This window comes from Elephas maximus, chromosome 21, assembly GCF_024166365.1.
Source record: "Elephas maximus indicus isolate mEleMax1 chromosome 21, mEleMax1 primary haplotype, whole genome shotgun sequence".
In the NCBI taxonomy this organism is placed as follows: Eukaryota; Metazoa; Chordata; class Mammalia; order Proboscidea; family Elephantidae; genus Elephas; species Elephas maximus.
The window spans coordinates 39,768,961-39,785,736 of NC_064839.1; the positions used below are offsets into that span (position 1 = coordinate 39,768,961).

A 16,776-nucleotide genomic window follows, 5' to 3' on the forward strand; every position below is an offset into this window, starting at 1 on the left:
GTGCTTTCCCTTGATCTGGCTCTGAAGGAGAGTAAGACCTGGAGACCTTGCTGGCAAGTGTGGCATTCATGCTGAGAGTTAAAATGCTTGGAGGTTGGAATAGTGTGTATGTTAGCTTCTGTTGAGCAACAAAATACCGCAAAACTTAATTACTTAAAACAAGAGTCACTTATTGGCCATGAAACTATAGACCAACTGGGTGGTTCTGCTTACCTGGGCCAGGCCAGGCTGGGCTTTGTCAGGTGTCTACAGTCAGCTGGAGGGTTGGTTGAGGCTGGGTGGTCTAGGATGGCTGAGGTCATGTCTGGTGGTTGGCAGCTGTCAGCTATCAGCTGGCTGATGGGGGTGATTGGGCCACATGTCTCATCATCCAGCAGGCTACCCTGGGCACGTTCATGCAGCAGTGGCAGGGTTACAAGAGAGAGAGTAGAGTGAGCAAGGCCTCTTGAAGCCTAGGCTTGAACCAGGCACACTATCGTTTCTACCACAGTCTGTTGGCCACAGTACCAAGGCCAGTCCACAATCAAGGAGTAGAGGAATAAACTCTACTTCTTAAGGGGCGGGGCTGCACAATCACATTACAGGAGGGCATGAACACAGGAAGGGGAAGAGGATGGTGCCCATTTTTTGCAAACTAGCACAGGATTGTTGCTCCATTCCCACCTGGCATCTGTGTACCTGTGGAAGGCAAAAAGCGAGGGTGAAAAAGTTGGTGACGCTGGAAGCAGTTCGATCCTTGGGCTTCCCCTTAATCTCTCCTGTGTGGTCAGTGGGAGGGGAGCACTGGGCTGTTCGGGCCAACCCTACTGAACCCACTGTCCTCCTCCAGACGACCTGATCCAGCTGACAGCCATGTGCTGGATGCGGGAGTTCATCCAGCTGGCAGGCCGTGTGATGCTGCCCTACTCCTCTGGGATCCTGACCGCCGTATTGCCCTGCCTGGCCTACGACGACCGCAAGAAAAATATCCTTAGCTCTAGGGGAGAAGACCCCAACACGGCCCCAAAGAGGGCTATGAAGTTGAGGGGCCTTTAGAACCTGTTACACCTCCATATAGTCCCTGGCATTGGGAACGAGCAATGGAGCTGAATGTGGATTGGGAAAGCCGGGAAGCACTGGGGACGTGTAGCTAATGCTGGCTGTCCCCAAGCCCCACCTGGTTACTTAGAGATCTGGAGCTGCTCTCCCAGGTCCCTAGGTCCCAACCCCCTGAGCTGACACTGCGTCACCCTGGGTGGGGGAAATCCTGTTGATGGGAGGGTTACCAGAAAGGGGGCCTGCAAGAAGAAATAGGGGCATCTTGCCGGGGCACAGGTATGGCAAAGAGAAGGGAACTCAGTCAGACTGCTTGTCTGCCCGCTCACAGAGCCTCTCGGAGGACAGAGCCCCTGACCAGGAGCACCAGTGGCCCGGGTGTAGGGAAGACCTCCACTGGGCAGGGCTGCTCCTTTCATCAGTGGCCTCAGGCATCAAGGAGGTTGCCAATGTGTGCAACCAGAGCCTGATGAAGCTGGTCACCACGGAGGACGACGAGCCGGATGAGCCAAAGCCAGTGGTGCAGCGGCAGGCCAAGCCCAACCCCGATGACTCCCAGGCAAAGCAGGAGAGGACTGCCAGTGGTGAGTAGAGTCTGCCTCCCAGGGAGCCCTAACCCCCAGGGCTGCAGGTGGTATTGCCACAGCACTGTGACAGGCTCCCGTTGCCTTCCTGCTGCATCAGGGCCCTGTGTGACGTGAGGTCAGACCTCAGGGCCCTAGGAAGCAGGTATTCCAAATGCACCTTTGCCATCAGCGTGCCCCACGCCTGTGAGGCCTTGCCTGGCTCATCACTGGGGTCTCTTGGTTTGAGTCACCAGTATTGAGTAACAATCGCTTATATTGAGTAGCATACCATGCTGGCTGTCTCAGGTGTCATGTTACAGCTGTGCCGATCCCACTGTGAGCCAGAGCCCAGAGGGGCAAAACAGCTGGAGGCAGGGCAGCACTCAGCTGGAGCATTGGTGGTTCAGTGGTAGAATTCTCGCCTGCCACGTGGGAGGCCCAGGTTTGACTCCTGACCAATGCAGCAGTTGAAAACTTTTTGACAGTTGCTTGAGGGAGAAAACATGGGGAGATAAGTTAGTGTGTCTCTCCTAAGCTGGAAGCTGTTCTTACTGGGAGCAACTAAAGGAATCTCAAGGATAGACATTTTGTGACCTTTTACCAGTGTACAGGTATTGTATTTATTTTTTTTTTAATAATTTTTATTGTGCTTTAAGTGAAAGTTTACAAATCAAGTCAGTCTCTCACATAAAAACTTATATACACCTTGCTACATATTCCCAATTACTCCCCCCCCATAAGACAGCCCGCTCCCTCCTTCTACTCTCTCTTTTCGTGACCATTTTGCCAGCTGCCCCTCTACCCTCCCAGCTCCCCTCCAGGCAGGAGATGCCAACATAGTCTCACACCTCACCAGCATCCCTCTCCAACCCATTGTCCCGTCCAATCCATGTCTGACGAGTTGGTTTCGGGGACGGTTCCTGTCATGGGCCAACAGAAGGTCTGGGGGCCATGATCACCGGGGTCCTTCTAGTCTCAGTCAGACCATTAAGTCTGGTCTTTTTATGAGAATTTGGGGTCTGCATCCCACTGTTCTCCTGCTCCCTCGGGGTCCTCTGTTGTGTTTTTGGTTTTCTTTTTGTTTTCTGTCTCCCATTTGAGAAAATTTGGAAAGCAGATTAAAATACTAAAAAGCAGGACTATCCCCAACAATGGTTAAGCACTCCACTGCTAACAAAAAGGTCACCAGTTCAAGCCCACTAGCCACTGTGCGGGAGAAAGAAGTGGCAGTCTGCTTCCATAAAGATTACAGTCTCGGAAGTCCTTTAGGGCAGCTCTACGCTGTCCTGTAGGGTTGCTGTGAGTCGGAATCGACTCTATAGCAAGATTTTTTGGTGTCCCCACCCAGAGGCAATCAGTATTAGATGACTGAGATCATGCAACTTACGTAATTCCACATCCTGCTTTTTTTGGTTTATTGATGGGTTTTGGTTTTGTTTTTTTCCCTTTTTTTGCTTAACAAGCTACAACATGCAGATGTTTTGCATATTTTATACTGATTTAAGAGTTAGAGCCTCTTAATCCATAGAGACAGAAAGTAGATTAGCGGTTGCCAGGGTGTGGGGGAATGGGAGGATTGGGAGTGACTACTGACAGGTACAAGTTTTCTAGAGCAGATAATGGGAATGTTCTAGAATCGGATAGCAGTGATGGTTGCACAACCTTATGAATATCCTGAAAACCACCAAATTGTAACTTTAAAATGGTGAATTTTTATGTTATGTGAATAATGTTTTTTTTTCCTAAATGCCTCTTCACCTAAATTGGAACCTGGCAGCCTCTGCCCCACCCTTTCTGCTTATGTGGCAACAGTGTCCAGCTCTCTGGGAAGGCATCGTTCCATTCTGTGGGTTGTGGCAGCTGCTAAAAACCTCTCTGCTAGCTGGAGCATTGGTGGTTCAGTGGTAGAATTCTTGCCTGCCACGCGGGAGGCCTGGGTTCAATTCCCAGCCAGTTCTGCTTGTTTACCTTTTTCATGGTTTTCCTGAGCATTCTTCAGACAGCTGCTTGCTCAGGAGAGAATCACCCTGCAGCCAGGACCATTCAGGCAGCTTGGCTTCTGATTTTACTGCCTCATAAACAGCATTTCGGCAGGTGAAAAGCTCACTTTATAGTAGTTCCCAGAGATGGCAACAGCTGATTTTTAGGCTTCACACCCACTGTCAAGCCTGCTCAGCTTGTAACTATGAGTCTTCACCAAGGTGCCCAGGAGAATGTCACAGCAAGCAAAGCATCAAGACAGGTTAGCTAGTCAGCCAACAAGTTCACCCCACAGTCTCCTAGTTGCTCTCCCCCCCACCAACCCCCATCTACTCTGGCTGTTCAAATCCTCTCCCACCCGGCTAAAGATGGGAACCTCTGGGCTGGTTGTCCTTGTTTCAGTGTCTTCCTCTGCAACTCAGATCTGGGCATTCCGTCCCAGGACACAGAACCTCACAGGAAGCTTTAGGGCAGGAGGGGGATATAGAGGGAATTGGGGCTGCAAAGGTGGGTGAGAGTTTCCTTCAATGGTAGGCACTTCAGGAGCCAGCACCTGTTCCACTTTGGACCCCTCGGGTCCCTTCACTGGCTTGGCCCAAGGTACCAAACCAAAAAAGCCAAACCTGTTGCCATTGAGTCAATTCCAACTCATTTATAACGACCCATAGCACAGAGTAAAACTGCTCCATAGGGTTGCCAAGGAGCAGCTGGTGTATTTCAACTGCTGACCTTTTGATTAGCAGCCAACTCTTAACCACTGCGCCACCAGAGCCCAAAGTAGGTACTCCATAAATAAAAATGGATTCCTCCAGTAAGTCTGCCTACTCTGTGCCGTGTCCTCTATGTGGAGATGCAGCAGTGGAACAGACACCCCCACCCTCTCAGAGCTGGCACTTCTGCTGGGTGAAGGCAGGCGGTAACAAGTTAAGTGTATAGTCTGGCAGATACACTTGGCAGCATATATCAAAAGCCTTAAAAGTTTTAATAATTTATCCTTAGGAAATAATCATGGATGTATGTAAGGTTTTTCTATACCAGAGTTCTTTTTAGCAGATAAATACTGTGGGAAACACCAAGTAGAGAAGGAGGCATGGTATTATCCAGGAGCAGGGCCCCCAGAGAAGGCCTCACTGCAGATGTGAAGTTTGAGCAAAGACTCGAAAGAGATTGCGGAGTGAGCTTGGCAGCGTCCAGGAGCATTCCAAGCAGAAGGAACAGCAGTGCAGGTGCCCTGTGGTAGTGTGCGTCACAATCCCCAAGGGCAAGGAGAGGAGTGTTCCTGGTGCAGAGCAAGCGATCGAGGGGGCTGGCAGTCTGAGATGAGGCCAGAGAGGAACGAGGGCCTGAGCATAAAGCCAGCCATTGGATGGGCTTTGGCTCTTGTTCGGGAAGGCTCAGGGAGTCATTTCAGGGTTTTGAACAGAGGAATACAATTGGACCTACATTTTTGAAGAGCCACTCTGGCTGCTCTGTTGAAAATAGACTGTAGCAGGGCAAGGCAGACACAGGGAGCTCAGTTAAGAGCTACTGCAGTAACCCAGGCGGGAGATGGCAGTACGTAGTAGAGATTGTGAGATGGGATCAGTTCTGGATATACTCTGAAGATAGAACCAACAAGATTGCCGATGGGTTGAGTGTGAGGTATGGAAGGAAAGAATGCCTAGAAGGGTGGAGTTGCCATTTACTGAGATGGGGAAGCCCAAGGAAGGAGCAGATTGGTGGGAGATGAAGAGTTTAGTATAGAACTAAACTAATGTGCTCAGTTGATGATGCCTGTCAGCCTGGCGCTCAGGGAAGAGATTAGGCTGGAGGTAAGAATTTGGGAATCATCAGTGCACAGATAGTATGAAGCCATGAGAGTGGGTGAGATACCGGGGAGCCAGTGTAGATAGAGAAGCTGTAAGGGCCAGGGACTGGCCCCCGGGGCACACTAACATTTAGAGCTGGGGAGATGAGAAGGAGCTGTGAATAATCGGCCCGTGGGGTAGAAACCAGGTCTAGAAAATTGTCGAGGAGAATGGAGCACTGGGCTGTGTCAGCTGCTGCTCATAGACCAGATAAGGCCTGAGACCTGAATGCCGAAGTTAACACTGTGGAGGGCGGTAGCAATGTTATAGAGCTGTGGAGATAAATGCCTGATGAGTGTGGGGTCACTCAAGAGTGGGAGAAGGGAAGTGGACATGGGGAAGGGTGAGATCCTTTTGAGGAGTGTACCTGTAAACTGAAATAGGGTGATAGCTGACAGATACGGTGAGGTCAAGAGAGATTTTTCTTTTTATAATTGGAGAAATTAAAGCAGGTGATTAGTTGCCTGTTGCTGCCATAACAAATTACCACAAACTTAGTAGCTTAAAACAATACAGATTTATTCTCTTACACTTGTAGAGGTCAGAAATCCAAAATGGATTGTCAGGGCTGTACTCCATCTGGAAGCTCTTAATGAGAGAGATTAAGTAACTAGCCAAGGTCACACAGCCATCTCTGGGAACTACTGTAGTAATTTGTCTGCTACAATGCTGTTTATGAGGCAGTAAAGTTAGGAAGGAGCCAAGCTGGCTGAACATTCCTGGCTGTAGCATGTCTCGCCTGAGCAGAGTAAGAGACTCCATTTCCTTGCCTTCTGTGGCCTCTAGAGGCCATGTGCATTACTTGGCTCATGGCCCCCTCCCTCATCTTCAAAAACAACTCTGCAGGATCCTCAAGTCTCTCCTTGTCTCCTTCTTACCAGGACTCTTGTAGTTACATTGGGCCCACCAACTAATATGGGATAATCTCCTCGTCTCAAGATCCTTAACTTAATCACATCTACAAAGTCACTTTTGTCTTGTAAGGCAATGTTCACAGGTTTCAGGGATTAAGATGTGGACTGCTTTGGGAGGCATTATTCAGCCAACCACAGCAGGTTTGTATGCTGATGGGAGAGATCTAGCGGAGGGAAAACTTGATGATGTAGGAGGAAGGGGAGAGAACTCCTGGAACAGTGCCCCAAGAAGTGTGGAGCTAATGCAGCAATGGAGGGTTGGCCTTAGCCGGAGGACTGTGTGGAGGCGCAGGCAGGTGGGCAGCTGTGCCGAGAGCTAGTGAAATTCTCTGCTGATGTGTCCATGTTAGGAGACAGCAGGGTCATCAGCTGAGAGCGAGGATGGGAAGGAGGAGAAAGGAAAAGATATGAAATAGTCACGTAAGAACATGGGGAGAGAAGAGGCCAGGGACATGTGATGTCATTATCTGTTCAGTATGTGTTGAACTGAACTGACGAGGCTCCTATGCCATGATGAGATGTTTGCAACTTGTCCTGTGTCCATTGAGGCCTCTGACTGAAGGTACAGGGCCCTGAGGGATTCATTTTGGAGGTTTAAGTTGTTGGATGGGTTCCTTCTGTGTTGAAAGTTGACTTGCTTCTAACGTCTCAGCACGCTAAGATCTAACAGTGACTGCAGAAGCTGCGCAAGCGTAGAGACCCAACCTCACGGAATAATGTCTTTCTCCCAGCTTTTTAAAATTGTTTAATTTTTCACAAATCATCTAATGATATTACAGATAATTTGGAAAACAGAGAAGAGAAAGAATCACTCTTGATCTTATCACATTAACATAATAGCTATTAGCATTTAAATTTTTTCCATATTCCTGTGGAAAACAGCCCTTCCAGTCTCTCTCTCCCTCTCAGAAGGACCTTTGTGATTACGTTGAGCCCACCTGGGTAATATAGGATTATCTCCTCACCTCAAGGGGAAAGACTGGACCAGCACCCTCCAGTAGCAAGAGGACATGATCCATGTACTACATTAAACAAAATGAAAAGAAACAGATGAAATTAACTTTAGTCGTATATGTTATTTAACCCAAAATATCCAAAATGTTATCTGTTGTCTTAGTCTGAGTCCTCTAGAGCAGCAAAATCAGTGAACCGTGTATAAATATATAGAGAGAGAAGTTTCCTTCAAGAAAATGGCTCACACAGTTGGGGTGCTCGCAAGTCCCAGATCTCTGGGTGGCAGGCTGAAGACCCCTGCTGGCTCACATGGTTACAGGGGCCGATGAACCCAAAATCTGCAGGTCAGGCAGCAGGCTGGAAGCTTTTGCTGGCTTGTGGGGTTGCAGGGGCTGGTGAATGCAGAATCTGCAAAACAGGCAGCAGGCCAGAGACTTCTGCAGGCTTACATCCCGAGAACCAGAGGTCATGCAACAGGAGGTGTGCAGGGTGGAGAAAGAGGAAGCTTTGCCAGAACGTACATTTATGTACTGGAGTCAGGCCCCACTCCCAAGGAAACTCCCCATTCAACTGATCAGCTGGTTGTATCAGATCACAAAATAGAAGGTGATTACACAGTGTCAGCCAAACTGTGAGGAGCCCTGGTGACACTGTGGTTAAAGTGCCCGACTGCTAACTGAAAGATCGGCAGTTCAAACCCACCAGCCACTCCTCAGGAGAAAGATGTGGCAGTCTGCTTTCATAAAGATGTACATTCTTGGAAACCTATGGGGTCACTGTGAGTTGGAATCTACCCAAGGGCAGTGGGTTGGTTGGGTTTGCCAAATCACGGAGAATCATAGCCTAGCCAAGTTGACACCTAGCATTCACCACCACATATGTCAACATGTGATGAATAATTTAAAAATTATTAATGAGATATTTTACTTTTTTTGCCATATTAAGTCTTTGAAATCTGTTGTGTGTATTTTATACTCAAAGCACATCTCAGTTCAGGCTAGCCACATTTCGTGGGCTTAATAGTCTCAGATGGCCAGTGGTTACTGTTGTTGGACAGTGCAGATCTAGCCTGCTCTAAAAATGGAACCGGAACAATTGGTTATCCAGAGAGATAAGAAATAAAATTATATTTCTGCTTCACATAAAAGTAAATTCTGGTGTACTAAAACCTAAATGCAAGAGGCTGAGTAATGAAGTCTTATCAGCACAGAATTCAGAGATACACTGTCTGTGCTCCACCATTTATCAGCTGGGTGACCTTGGCTAGTTACTTAACCTCTCTGTCCTCAGTTTCTTCATCCATAAAATGGAGATAATAATACTATCTACCTCATAACGTCGTTAAGAGAGTTAAAAACATTTGTAAAGACCACCATCACACCTCAGGAAAAAAAAATTAAGTCCTTAATATTATTAAATATCTATTCAGGATTCATGTTTCCCCAACCGACTCAAGGTTTTTGTTTTGGGGGTTTTTGTTTTTTTTTAATTCCTTGCAGTTTACTTTTTAAGAAGCTGGGTCATTTGTCCTGCGGAGTTTCCCTTGGTGTCCTTATGGTCCTCTGTCTTCTGTATTTCCTGTAAATTAGTGAAGCTACTTGATTAGGTTTAAATTCAATTTTTTTTTTTGCAAGAATACTTTATAGATACTAAGAATTTCTTAAATAAGACCCACAAGCAAAAATTATAAAGAAAAAGATTGATATACTATATCTCAAGTAAAAACTTTGGTATAACTGAAAACAGGTTAAAAGCTACAAGACAAGCCACAGATTGGGAGAAGATATTTGCAATGTATTTAACTATCAAAGAATTAGTATCCAAAAAAAAAAAAAAAGAATATGTATATATATAAGGAGCTCCTACAAATCAAGAAGAAAAAAAAACAACCCAGTGGAAGAAAAATGTGCCAAGTTCATGAAGAGATTAGTTGATCCCTTTATATAACAAATGCTTGTGTAGCTCTTACAGTGCCAGGCATCATTTTAAGCACCTAACAGATGTCAACTTACTAATTGTCATAACAGCTCTGTGGTGTAGGTGCTGTCATTATCCCTATAATGACACTATCCCCACTGTACATGTGAAGAAACTGAGGCAAAGTCAAGGTCACAGAGCTGGTAAGTAGCAGAGTCAGGGCTCACACCCAGGCAGAGGCCCCAGAGTCCATGCTCAGACCACATGTTGCACTTGCAGTTCTCTGAAGAGGGAGTTAATATAAGCAGCCAACAAAGATGCTCAGCTTGACCGTGAATCGAGAGAATTGCAAAGTAAAACAATGTCCCATTTTTACTCATCAATTGACAAACATGTAAAAGATTACTGGTATCCTGTGTGAGGCGGCTTTGGAGGGACAACTGTGCCTTTGTGCTTGAAAGTAAATGTAAATCGGCAGCGCCTTCCTGAAGGACAGCTTGGTGGTATGTACCTGGGAGCCTAGAGAAGTGCTTGCGCTCATGCATAAGGAAGCATGTGAGAGTGAACGTTGACAGACCATCTAAGTTGATTTGTGGCAAATTTCTAACATGGTATCGTTTCATCTATAAACGTGTGTTTTTAAAAGATACAGAGCAAGGGAGGCTGCCAGGAGGCTGCCGGGAGTGTGGAGTCCTGGCTTATGTTCCAGTCTGGCCTGCCCAGAGACTCCCCTGGTGGCCTGCCCTGTGTGTGGGCATCTGCCCAGGACTCCCAGCACTTCCTCTTCACCTTTCCTGGGCCCTCTTCCAGCAGGCTCCATGCTTTTCTAGCCTGGGTGCTGGAGGCTGGGCACTCAGCAGGCCCAGCCCACTCCCATGGCTCCTCCTGCCCCATTACAAGCTGTGCCCCATCCTCCAGAGCACATCTGGGATGAGAAGGAACAGGCAGCAGCAGTGTACAGCTCTTCTGTTTCACATGGAAATAAAAGGCCTCCCTGGGTGGTGCAAAGGGTTAACATACTTGGTTGCTAACCGAAAGGTTGGCGCCTCAGAAGAAAGGCCTGGTGAACTACTTCCAGAAGAATCTGCCGTTGAAAACCCTGTAGAACACAGTTCTGCTGTGACCCACATGGAGTCACCATGAGTCAGAATTGACTTGATGGCAACTGGTTAGCCCACACCTGGAGCAGCACGCTCTAAGACATAGTACAAAGTGAAAACACATTGCAGAAGAATACACTGTGACAAAAGGTAGGATAGCCAAAGACATAGAGGCTAAAATCAGCTGGAGAATGTTTGAGGAGAAACAAAGAATCTTCCCCAAGATGGGTATTAATTAGAAAGAGAAAAAGGTAACTTTACAGGGGAGAAACCCAGCAGATATTACCTTACTCAGGTGACAAGGTTAACATCCCCAATAATGAGACAGATAAACAGCACCTACCTGCTGCTACGATGCCCTGAAAAGGAGCACAGTAGCACTTCTGTAGGATTCTTGCCAAATCTAATGGTGAGAAATCGTCAGACAAAGCCAGATTGAGGGGCATTCTACAAAGTAACTGACCAGCACTTCAAAACTGTCAGGTTCATGAAAGACAAGGAAAGACTGAGGAACTGTCACAGAGCGGAGGAAGCTAAGGAGACATGACCACTAAATGCAATGTGGGGTCCTGGGTTGGATCCTGGAATAGAAAAAGAAACATAGTGGAAAAGCTATTGAAATTAGATCAGGTCTGTAGTTAATTAATGGTATTGTACCAATGTTACTTTCCTGGTTCGATAATTGAACTATGGTTATGTGAGATATTAACATTAGGGCCAGCTGGATGAAGGGTATACAGGGAATTCTGTACTATTCTTGCTGCTTTTCTGTAAATCTAAAATTATTTCAAGATTTAAAAAATTATATATAAAATCTGGATCAGGCCATGCCAGAGGTATTGGTCTCATTGTACAGATAAGAAAACTGAGGACAGAAGAGGTTACATGACCTGCTTTAAACCACACAATGGGTATTAGGAGCCCTGAATTTTTTCCAGAGCTCCACCGTCCCTGAGTACCCAATGCTGCCAGCTTCCTATTCCCTGTGGCCAGCATCTGGACTGGGACTGAACTTGGAATAGGGTCCTACTAGGAGCCTCCTAGATCCAGAATGCCTTGGCTGTTTAGGAAACTTAATTAGACACCAAAAGAAAAAGGTTAGAATTTTAAGGTATTCCTCAAGTGGAAAAAATAGTTGGTGTCACATTGGTCCTTTCCTATCCTAGGTCATGCTGTCAAAGTTAAATACTAATAACAAATACTGGGTTGGCCATATGGGGACAGAGTGCAGAGCCATAGCCCTTGCCCCAAAAACCCAAAATCCGTTGCCATCGAGTTGAGTAGAGCTGTGCTGTAGGGTTTCCAAGGCTGTAATCTTTATAGAAGCAGACTGCCACATCTTTGTCCCGTAGAGTGGCTAGTGGGTCCTAATTGCCCCAAAGTCATTTTTTTTAAACTGCTTTATTGAGATAGTCACATACCATACAATTGACTCATTTAAAGTGTACAGTTCAGTTTTAGTATACGCACAGAGTTGTGCAACCATCGCCACGGTCAATTTTAGAACATTTTCATCACCCCAGAAAGAAATCACATACCCATTAGCAGTCATTGCCCATTCTCTCCTCCCTGCAGCCCTTGGCAACCACTAATCTACTTTCTGTCTCTATGGATTTGCCTATTCTGAACATTTCATATAAATGCAATCATAATACGTGGTCTTTTGTATCTGGGTTCTTTCCCTTCGCATAATGTTTTCAAGGTTCGTCCATGTTGTGACAGGCATCAGTCCTTCATTTCTTTTATTGCCAAATAATACTCCATTGTTTAGATATGCCACATTTTGTTTAGCCATTCATCAGTTAATGGACTTTTGAGTTCTTGCTACATTTTGGACATTATGAATAATGCTGCTGTGAACATTTGTGTACAAGTTTTTGTGTGGATATAAAGTTTTCATTTCTCTTTGGTTTATAGCTAGGAGTGGAATTGCTGGGTCATATGGTAACTCTATATTTAGCCTTTTGACGAACTACCAGACTGTTTTCCAAAGTAGCTGCTCCATTTTACCTTCCACCAGCAGTGTATGAGGGTTCCATTTTTTCCACATCCTTGTCAACACTTGTTATTATCCATCTCTTGTATTGTAGCCATCCTAGTCGATGTGAAGTGGTATGTCATTGTGGTTTTGGTTTGCATTTCCTTGATAGCTAATGATGTGGAACATCTCAAAGTCATTTCTAGCATCCCTTGCACCTGGGCTGGGCCAAGGGTCTCTTCTGAAATTTCCCAAATGTGTTCAGCACTGGTGTCCCTTTCCTCCCCTGCTATGAGATCCCTGTGCCTAAAAACTTAAAAGCATTGCTACCATCTCAGAATCTTTGAGAAGTGAGCAGGCATTGGGTCCTCAGGGCTCCAGAGCCACATTCCTTTTCAGGAGCCCTGAACCAAGGTGTGGGGGACCAGGTAGTCAGTGTGTTCTTGAGGCAGGGGTCTGTTCTTCCAGAAGAGCCCAGCAGCTTTAGTGTGACGCTTGTTCCTCTTACTCTCCCTAGGAGGTCCAGATGGTTCCTGTGACTCTGGCTTCAGTAGCAGCATCAGTGTCTTCACTCCAGCCAGGTAAGTGGTTTGTTCCAGCCAGAGGTGTCTGTAGAAAGCGAGTGGCCTAGATCTTCCCTGGGTGCAGGAGACTGCAGCCAAGACCTGGGGCAAACTCTGCTCAGGGCCACTGCCTCTGGGGTGCCCTGGTACCCATAGGAGCTGCTTGCTGAGGGAGCCTGAAGGACACTGAGCAAACCCAACCCACCCAGTTCTGATAGACAGCCTTTTGGGAAAGAGTAGAAGCCATTGGAGATGAGTGAACACAGGTTGTAAAAGTGTAACTAGTGCCTGGTGTCCGCAATGCAGCACTTGCGGATACCTTTGTTCACACCTTTTCCTTGTCACAGATGACATGGGCTGACAAGACCCCAGCTCCAGGGGAAGGCTATTTGAGGACTGTCTAGAGGTAGGCAGTAATCAATTGGGATGGAAACCCTGGTGGCGTAGCGGTTAAGTGCTACGGCTGCTAACCAAGAGGTCGGCAGTTCAAATCCGCCAGGCGCTCCTTGGAAGCTCTATGGGGCAGTTCTACTCTGTTCTATAGGGTCGCTATGAGTCAGAATCAACTCTACAGCAGTGGGTTTGGGTGGTTGGTTTGAGAGTACAGATGGACAGTCCTCTCCTGCCATCCCAGGTCAGCTGTAATAGTGCAGCCTTCCACGTGGGGGCAGTGCAGGCCAGACAGTGAAGCCATCCCCTTCCTTCCGGCTTTCTAGACTCACTACATGGTGATGTGATTCCCCAGGAGGCATGTCACAGCTCTGCCCATCTGAGTCCTCTGAGCTTGCCCCATGTCACGTTTTCTTTGGGTGGAATTGGCATCTGCGGGGCTGGAGTGGATGGCAGTATTCCTCTGGGGCTTTTCTTCCCTCAGATTGTGACGCTTGGCTGGGGCCCTGGGGAGGCAGTCACTTAGGAAGAGGAAATACACATCCTTAGGAGCTTTCCTCCCTTTGATATTTTTTAAATTTACTTTTATCTTTAAGGATCCTGTGTATGTTTTTCAAAGTCTGCAAGTGCCAGTTATAAATATGTACTACTCCTAGGACCTGTTGTGGTCATGTGCCACTGTTGTGAGTCAATTCCGATGCATAGCAACGCTGTAGGACGAAGTAGAACTGCTCCATAGGGTTTCCGAGGCTATAATCTTTACAGGAGCAGGTCACCAGGTCTTTTCTCCCATGAAGCCCCTGGGGGCTTCAAAGTGCCAACCTTTCAGTTAACAACTGAGCGTTTTAACCATTGCATCACCAGGGACCTACCTCTCCCAAATTATCCAAGAAAATCAGTCAGTGTTATTTATTCATTTGTTCATTTTCAGTTAGCTGTCACATATTTCCAGAGCACTGGGTAGGGTGGGAACACAGAAGGCCTCTGTTCCTGTACTAAGACCAGAAACCACCCGACTGGAACCAGTGGTTTAGATCTATCATTCAGGAACCAATGCTGGAGCCTCCTCTTTTAAAATTAAAAAACCGAACAAGAACCAATTGTCCTGTGATTTCTCTTCCTCAGTGAGTGGAGGTTTCCTCGTCACAGCTGTGCAGCCTGAGCCTCATGAGCTGTGCTGAGGAGGCGGCCTTTGTAGCTGAAACTAGAGCCAGGGTGCCTGAGCCCTGGGTTGTGGGGTGTGGGCTGCTGGCCCCACAGGCAGGAAGGAATTCTCCATCCGCTGGAGCAGCTGAGTCAGGGCGGAGGTGTCTGCTTCCTCTGGTTTCACTGAGGCGCTGTTGGTGCTGCCAAAGGAAAGCTAATCATGGGCAAGATGTCATCTTGCAGGGTCACCAAAAAACAAAACCTGTCCTGCAATGTTCAGGTGCATTGCCTGCCTAGAGCACTGCCCTCAGGGCTGCGGCTGGATTGGGGAGCTCTTCCAGGGCAGAAAGGCATGCCCATCTGGCAGAAAACTGACGGCAGTAGTGGTGGTCCTGAAAGCGGGCGCTGACCCTTGAATATACTGCTGAGAGCGGTGGATGCTCTTCCCAGAAGAGTGCACATGCACACAGTGTTCTGAATATACTTTCTGAGTCTCAGGAATCTCCCTGAAGCCCATTTTTGCACCCTAGATTTAAAAAAAAAAAACTTCATTTGAACCAAAACGGAAACCCTGGTGGCATAATGGTTGAGAGTTCGGCTGGTAATCAAAAGGTCCTCAGTTCGAATCCACCAGCTGCTCCTTGGAAACCCTGCAGGGCAGTTTTACTCTGTCTTTTCAGGTTTCTATGAGTCGAAATCTACTCAACCGCGATGGGTTTTTTTGGTAGTATCACAAGCATTATTCGGCCCATCTGTACTTTAATAGCCACAGTCGTGCCACACGTGGAAGTGGAAGTACATACATGTGTAGGACATACGTTATGCTGTGTAAGAAAATGCTCCCTGAAAGTGGAGTTTTGCTGACACCTTGAAATAACTCAGAAGCCCCCAGGAATGACTAGTGTAGACATTTTGGAACCAGTGCAGAAGTGTATTTTAAACTGAGTGAATTCCATCCTGTTCTCTGGGTGAGGTAAGCCAGGGTGGAGGGTGCCGTGGCTTGGGAGCAGCTGCCCTACTGAGCAGCTGAGAGCTGCCTCCTCAAGGGTGGTGAGAGCAGCGATCCTGTCCTTGCTCAGGCACCAAGACCAGCATCCCTGGCACCACATGGTGTACCTTCTTGCCATGACCTTCATCTCCAGCCAGCCCAGGGCAATCAGACCCAGGGAGTACATTTGCAGCTGAGGAAATGATTTCTCCGTTCGTGGTCTCCTGGCCATGGATGGGCCCATCCTGTCTCCAGACCTAAGTTTCTTCTTCTGTGGATGGAACAGTTGTGTGGCACAAACCATGAGGTCCCTTTCATTTACGAAGTCCTTTGGTGGGTTGATGCTGATACCTGCCTCACTGGCGGTCTCAAAGATGCCCAAAGCTGGGCAAGTTTGGCTGGAGTTGGCCTTTGCTATGGGAAAAGTAAGAGAATGTTAGGACACAAAATGCTGTCAGTTCACCCACAAACACATCAGCGCCATGAAATCCTGGCACAGTGCCACCTGGGGGAGATGCCACCATGAGCTGGCCCTTGCTTTCTCCCCTCAATGGAGACACTAAGCTTGCAGAAGCATCTAATGCTGCTATCAGCTGAGGAGCTCAGGTTGCCAAGACAACATCCAGCCTGGTCGCTCAGGGCCCCTTTGGGCTGCTTGGATTTGGAGCCCAACCCACACAGGTCAGCAGCAGACCACCAGGTATCTTCTCCTCACGTGGAAACTCAGCCCTTCTACAAGAAAATATATTGCAAAGCATGTACGCTAGCCTCCTTTTTCCACCAGTACATGGGGCTGCCAGGTCTGACCTGGCCAGAGTATTCGGTCCGCTCAAAGGGCTGCCATTCTGCTGCCCCTCCCTGCAGGAGGTGGTTGAAAGTGATGGCATAGACTTCCCTGAGCCTACCGCTCTGAGGAGGCAGTGTCATGTGGTGGGGCAGGCCCTTGCTCTGGAGTCAGATCCTCAGATTCAGACTTCTAGCTCCAGCACTTCCTAGCTGTGTCACCTTGGACAAGTCACGTAATGTCTCCGTGCCTCAATTCCTTCATCTCCAAAGTGGAAGTAATAACATTGCTTATCTTAGAGGCCTTTTGTGGGAATTAAATGAGGCTATTTTATTTTTTTTTACCCAGGTAAAGAGCTCAGCATGGTGCCCGGCACAGGGTGTTTACCCAAGAAATGTTGCCTGTAATCACTTTTAATACCATCATCACCATTGTTGTTACTGGAGCCCCTGCCCACTGGAGGCTTATACACACCACTGGGCCTGACCTGCTGGGTGGGGTAGGAGGAACTGGTCTGGCTCTGCCTTTCTCCCTACCAGCAGCTCCAGGGCAAGGGCGTTGCTAGGCTAGTGAGGTCTGGAGTCCCCGAGGTAGATTTTGGAGAAAAAAAAAAA

General features: G+C 47.5%; 1 protein-coding gene and 2 non-coding genes across 6 annotated transcripts in view; all 3 read left to right on the forward strand.

The window, feature by feature from the left end:
• VAC14 (VAC14 component of PIKFYVE complex) overlaps window positions 1–16,776 on the forward strand; it is a 103,289-nt gene that overhangs the window by 20,834 nt on the left and 65,679 nt on the right. For all 4 annotated transcript variants that reach the window (XR_007514570.1, XM_049863727.1, XM_049863728.1 and 1 more), the window contains exons 8-10: window positions 830–964; window positions 1,467–1,619; window positions 12,809–12,872. Coding sequence is in view for 3 of the 4 variants with exons in the window: in XM_049863727.1 (XP_049719684.1) it covers window positions 830–964; window positions 1,467–1,619; window positions 12,809–12,872 (352 nt within the window). In the remaining variant the exon portion in view is untranslated. The remainder of the gene's footprint in view (window positions 1–829; window positions 965–1,466; window positions 1,620–12,808; window positions 12,873–16,776) is intronic.
• TRNAG-GCC (transfer RNA glycine (anticodon GCC)) lies at window positions 1,994–2,064 on the forward strand. Its single transcript has one exon. It is a non-coding gene; the product is annotated as a tRNA-Gly (tRNA).
• On the forward strand, window positions 3,489–3,562 carry TRNAG-GCC (transfer RNA glycine (anticodon GCC)). Its single transcript has one exon. It is a non-coding gene; the product is annotated as a tRNA-Gly (tRNA).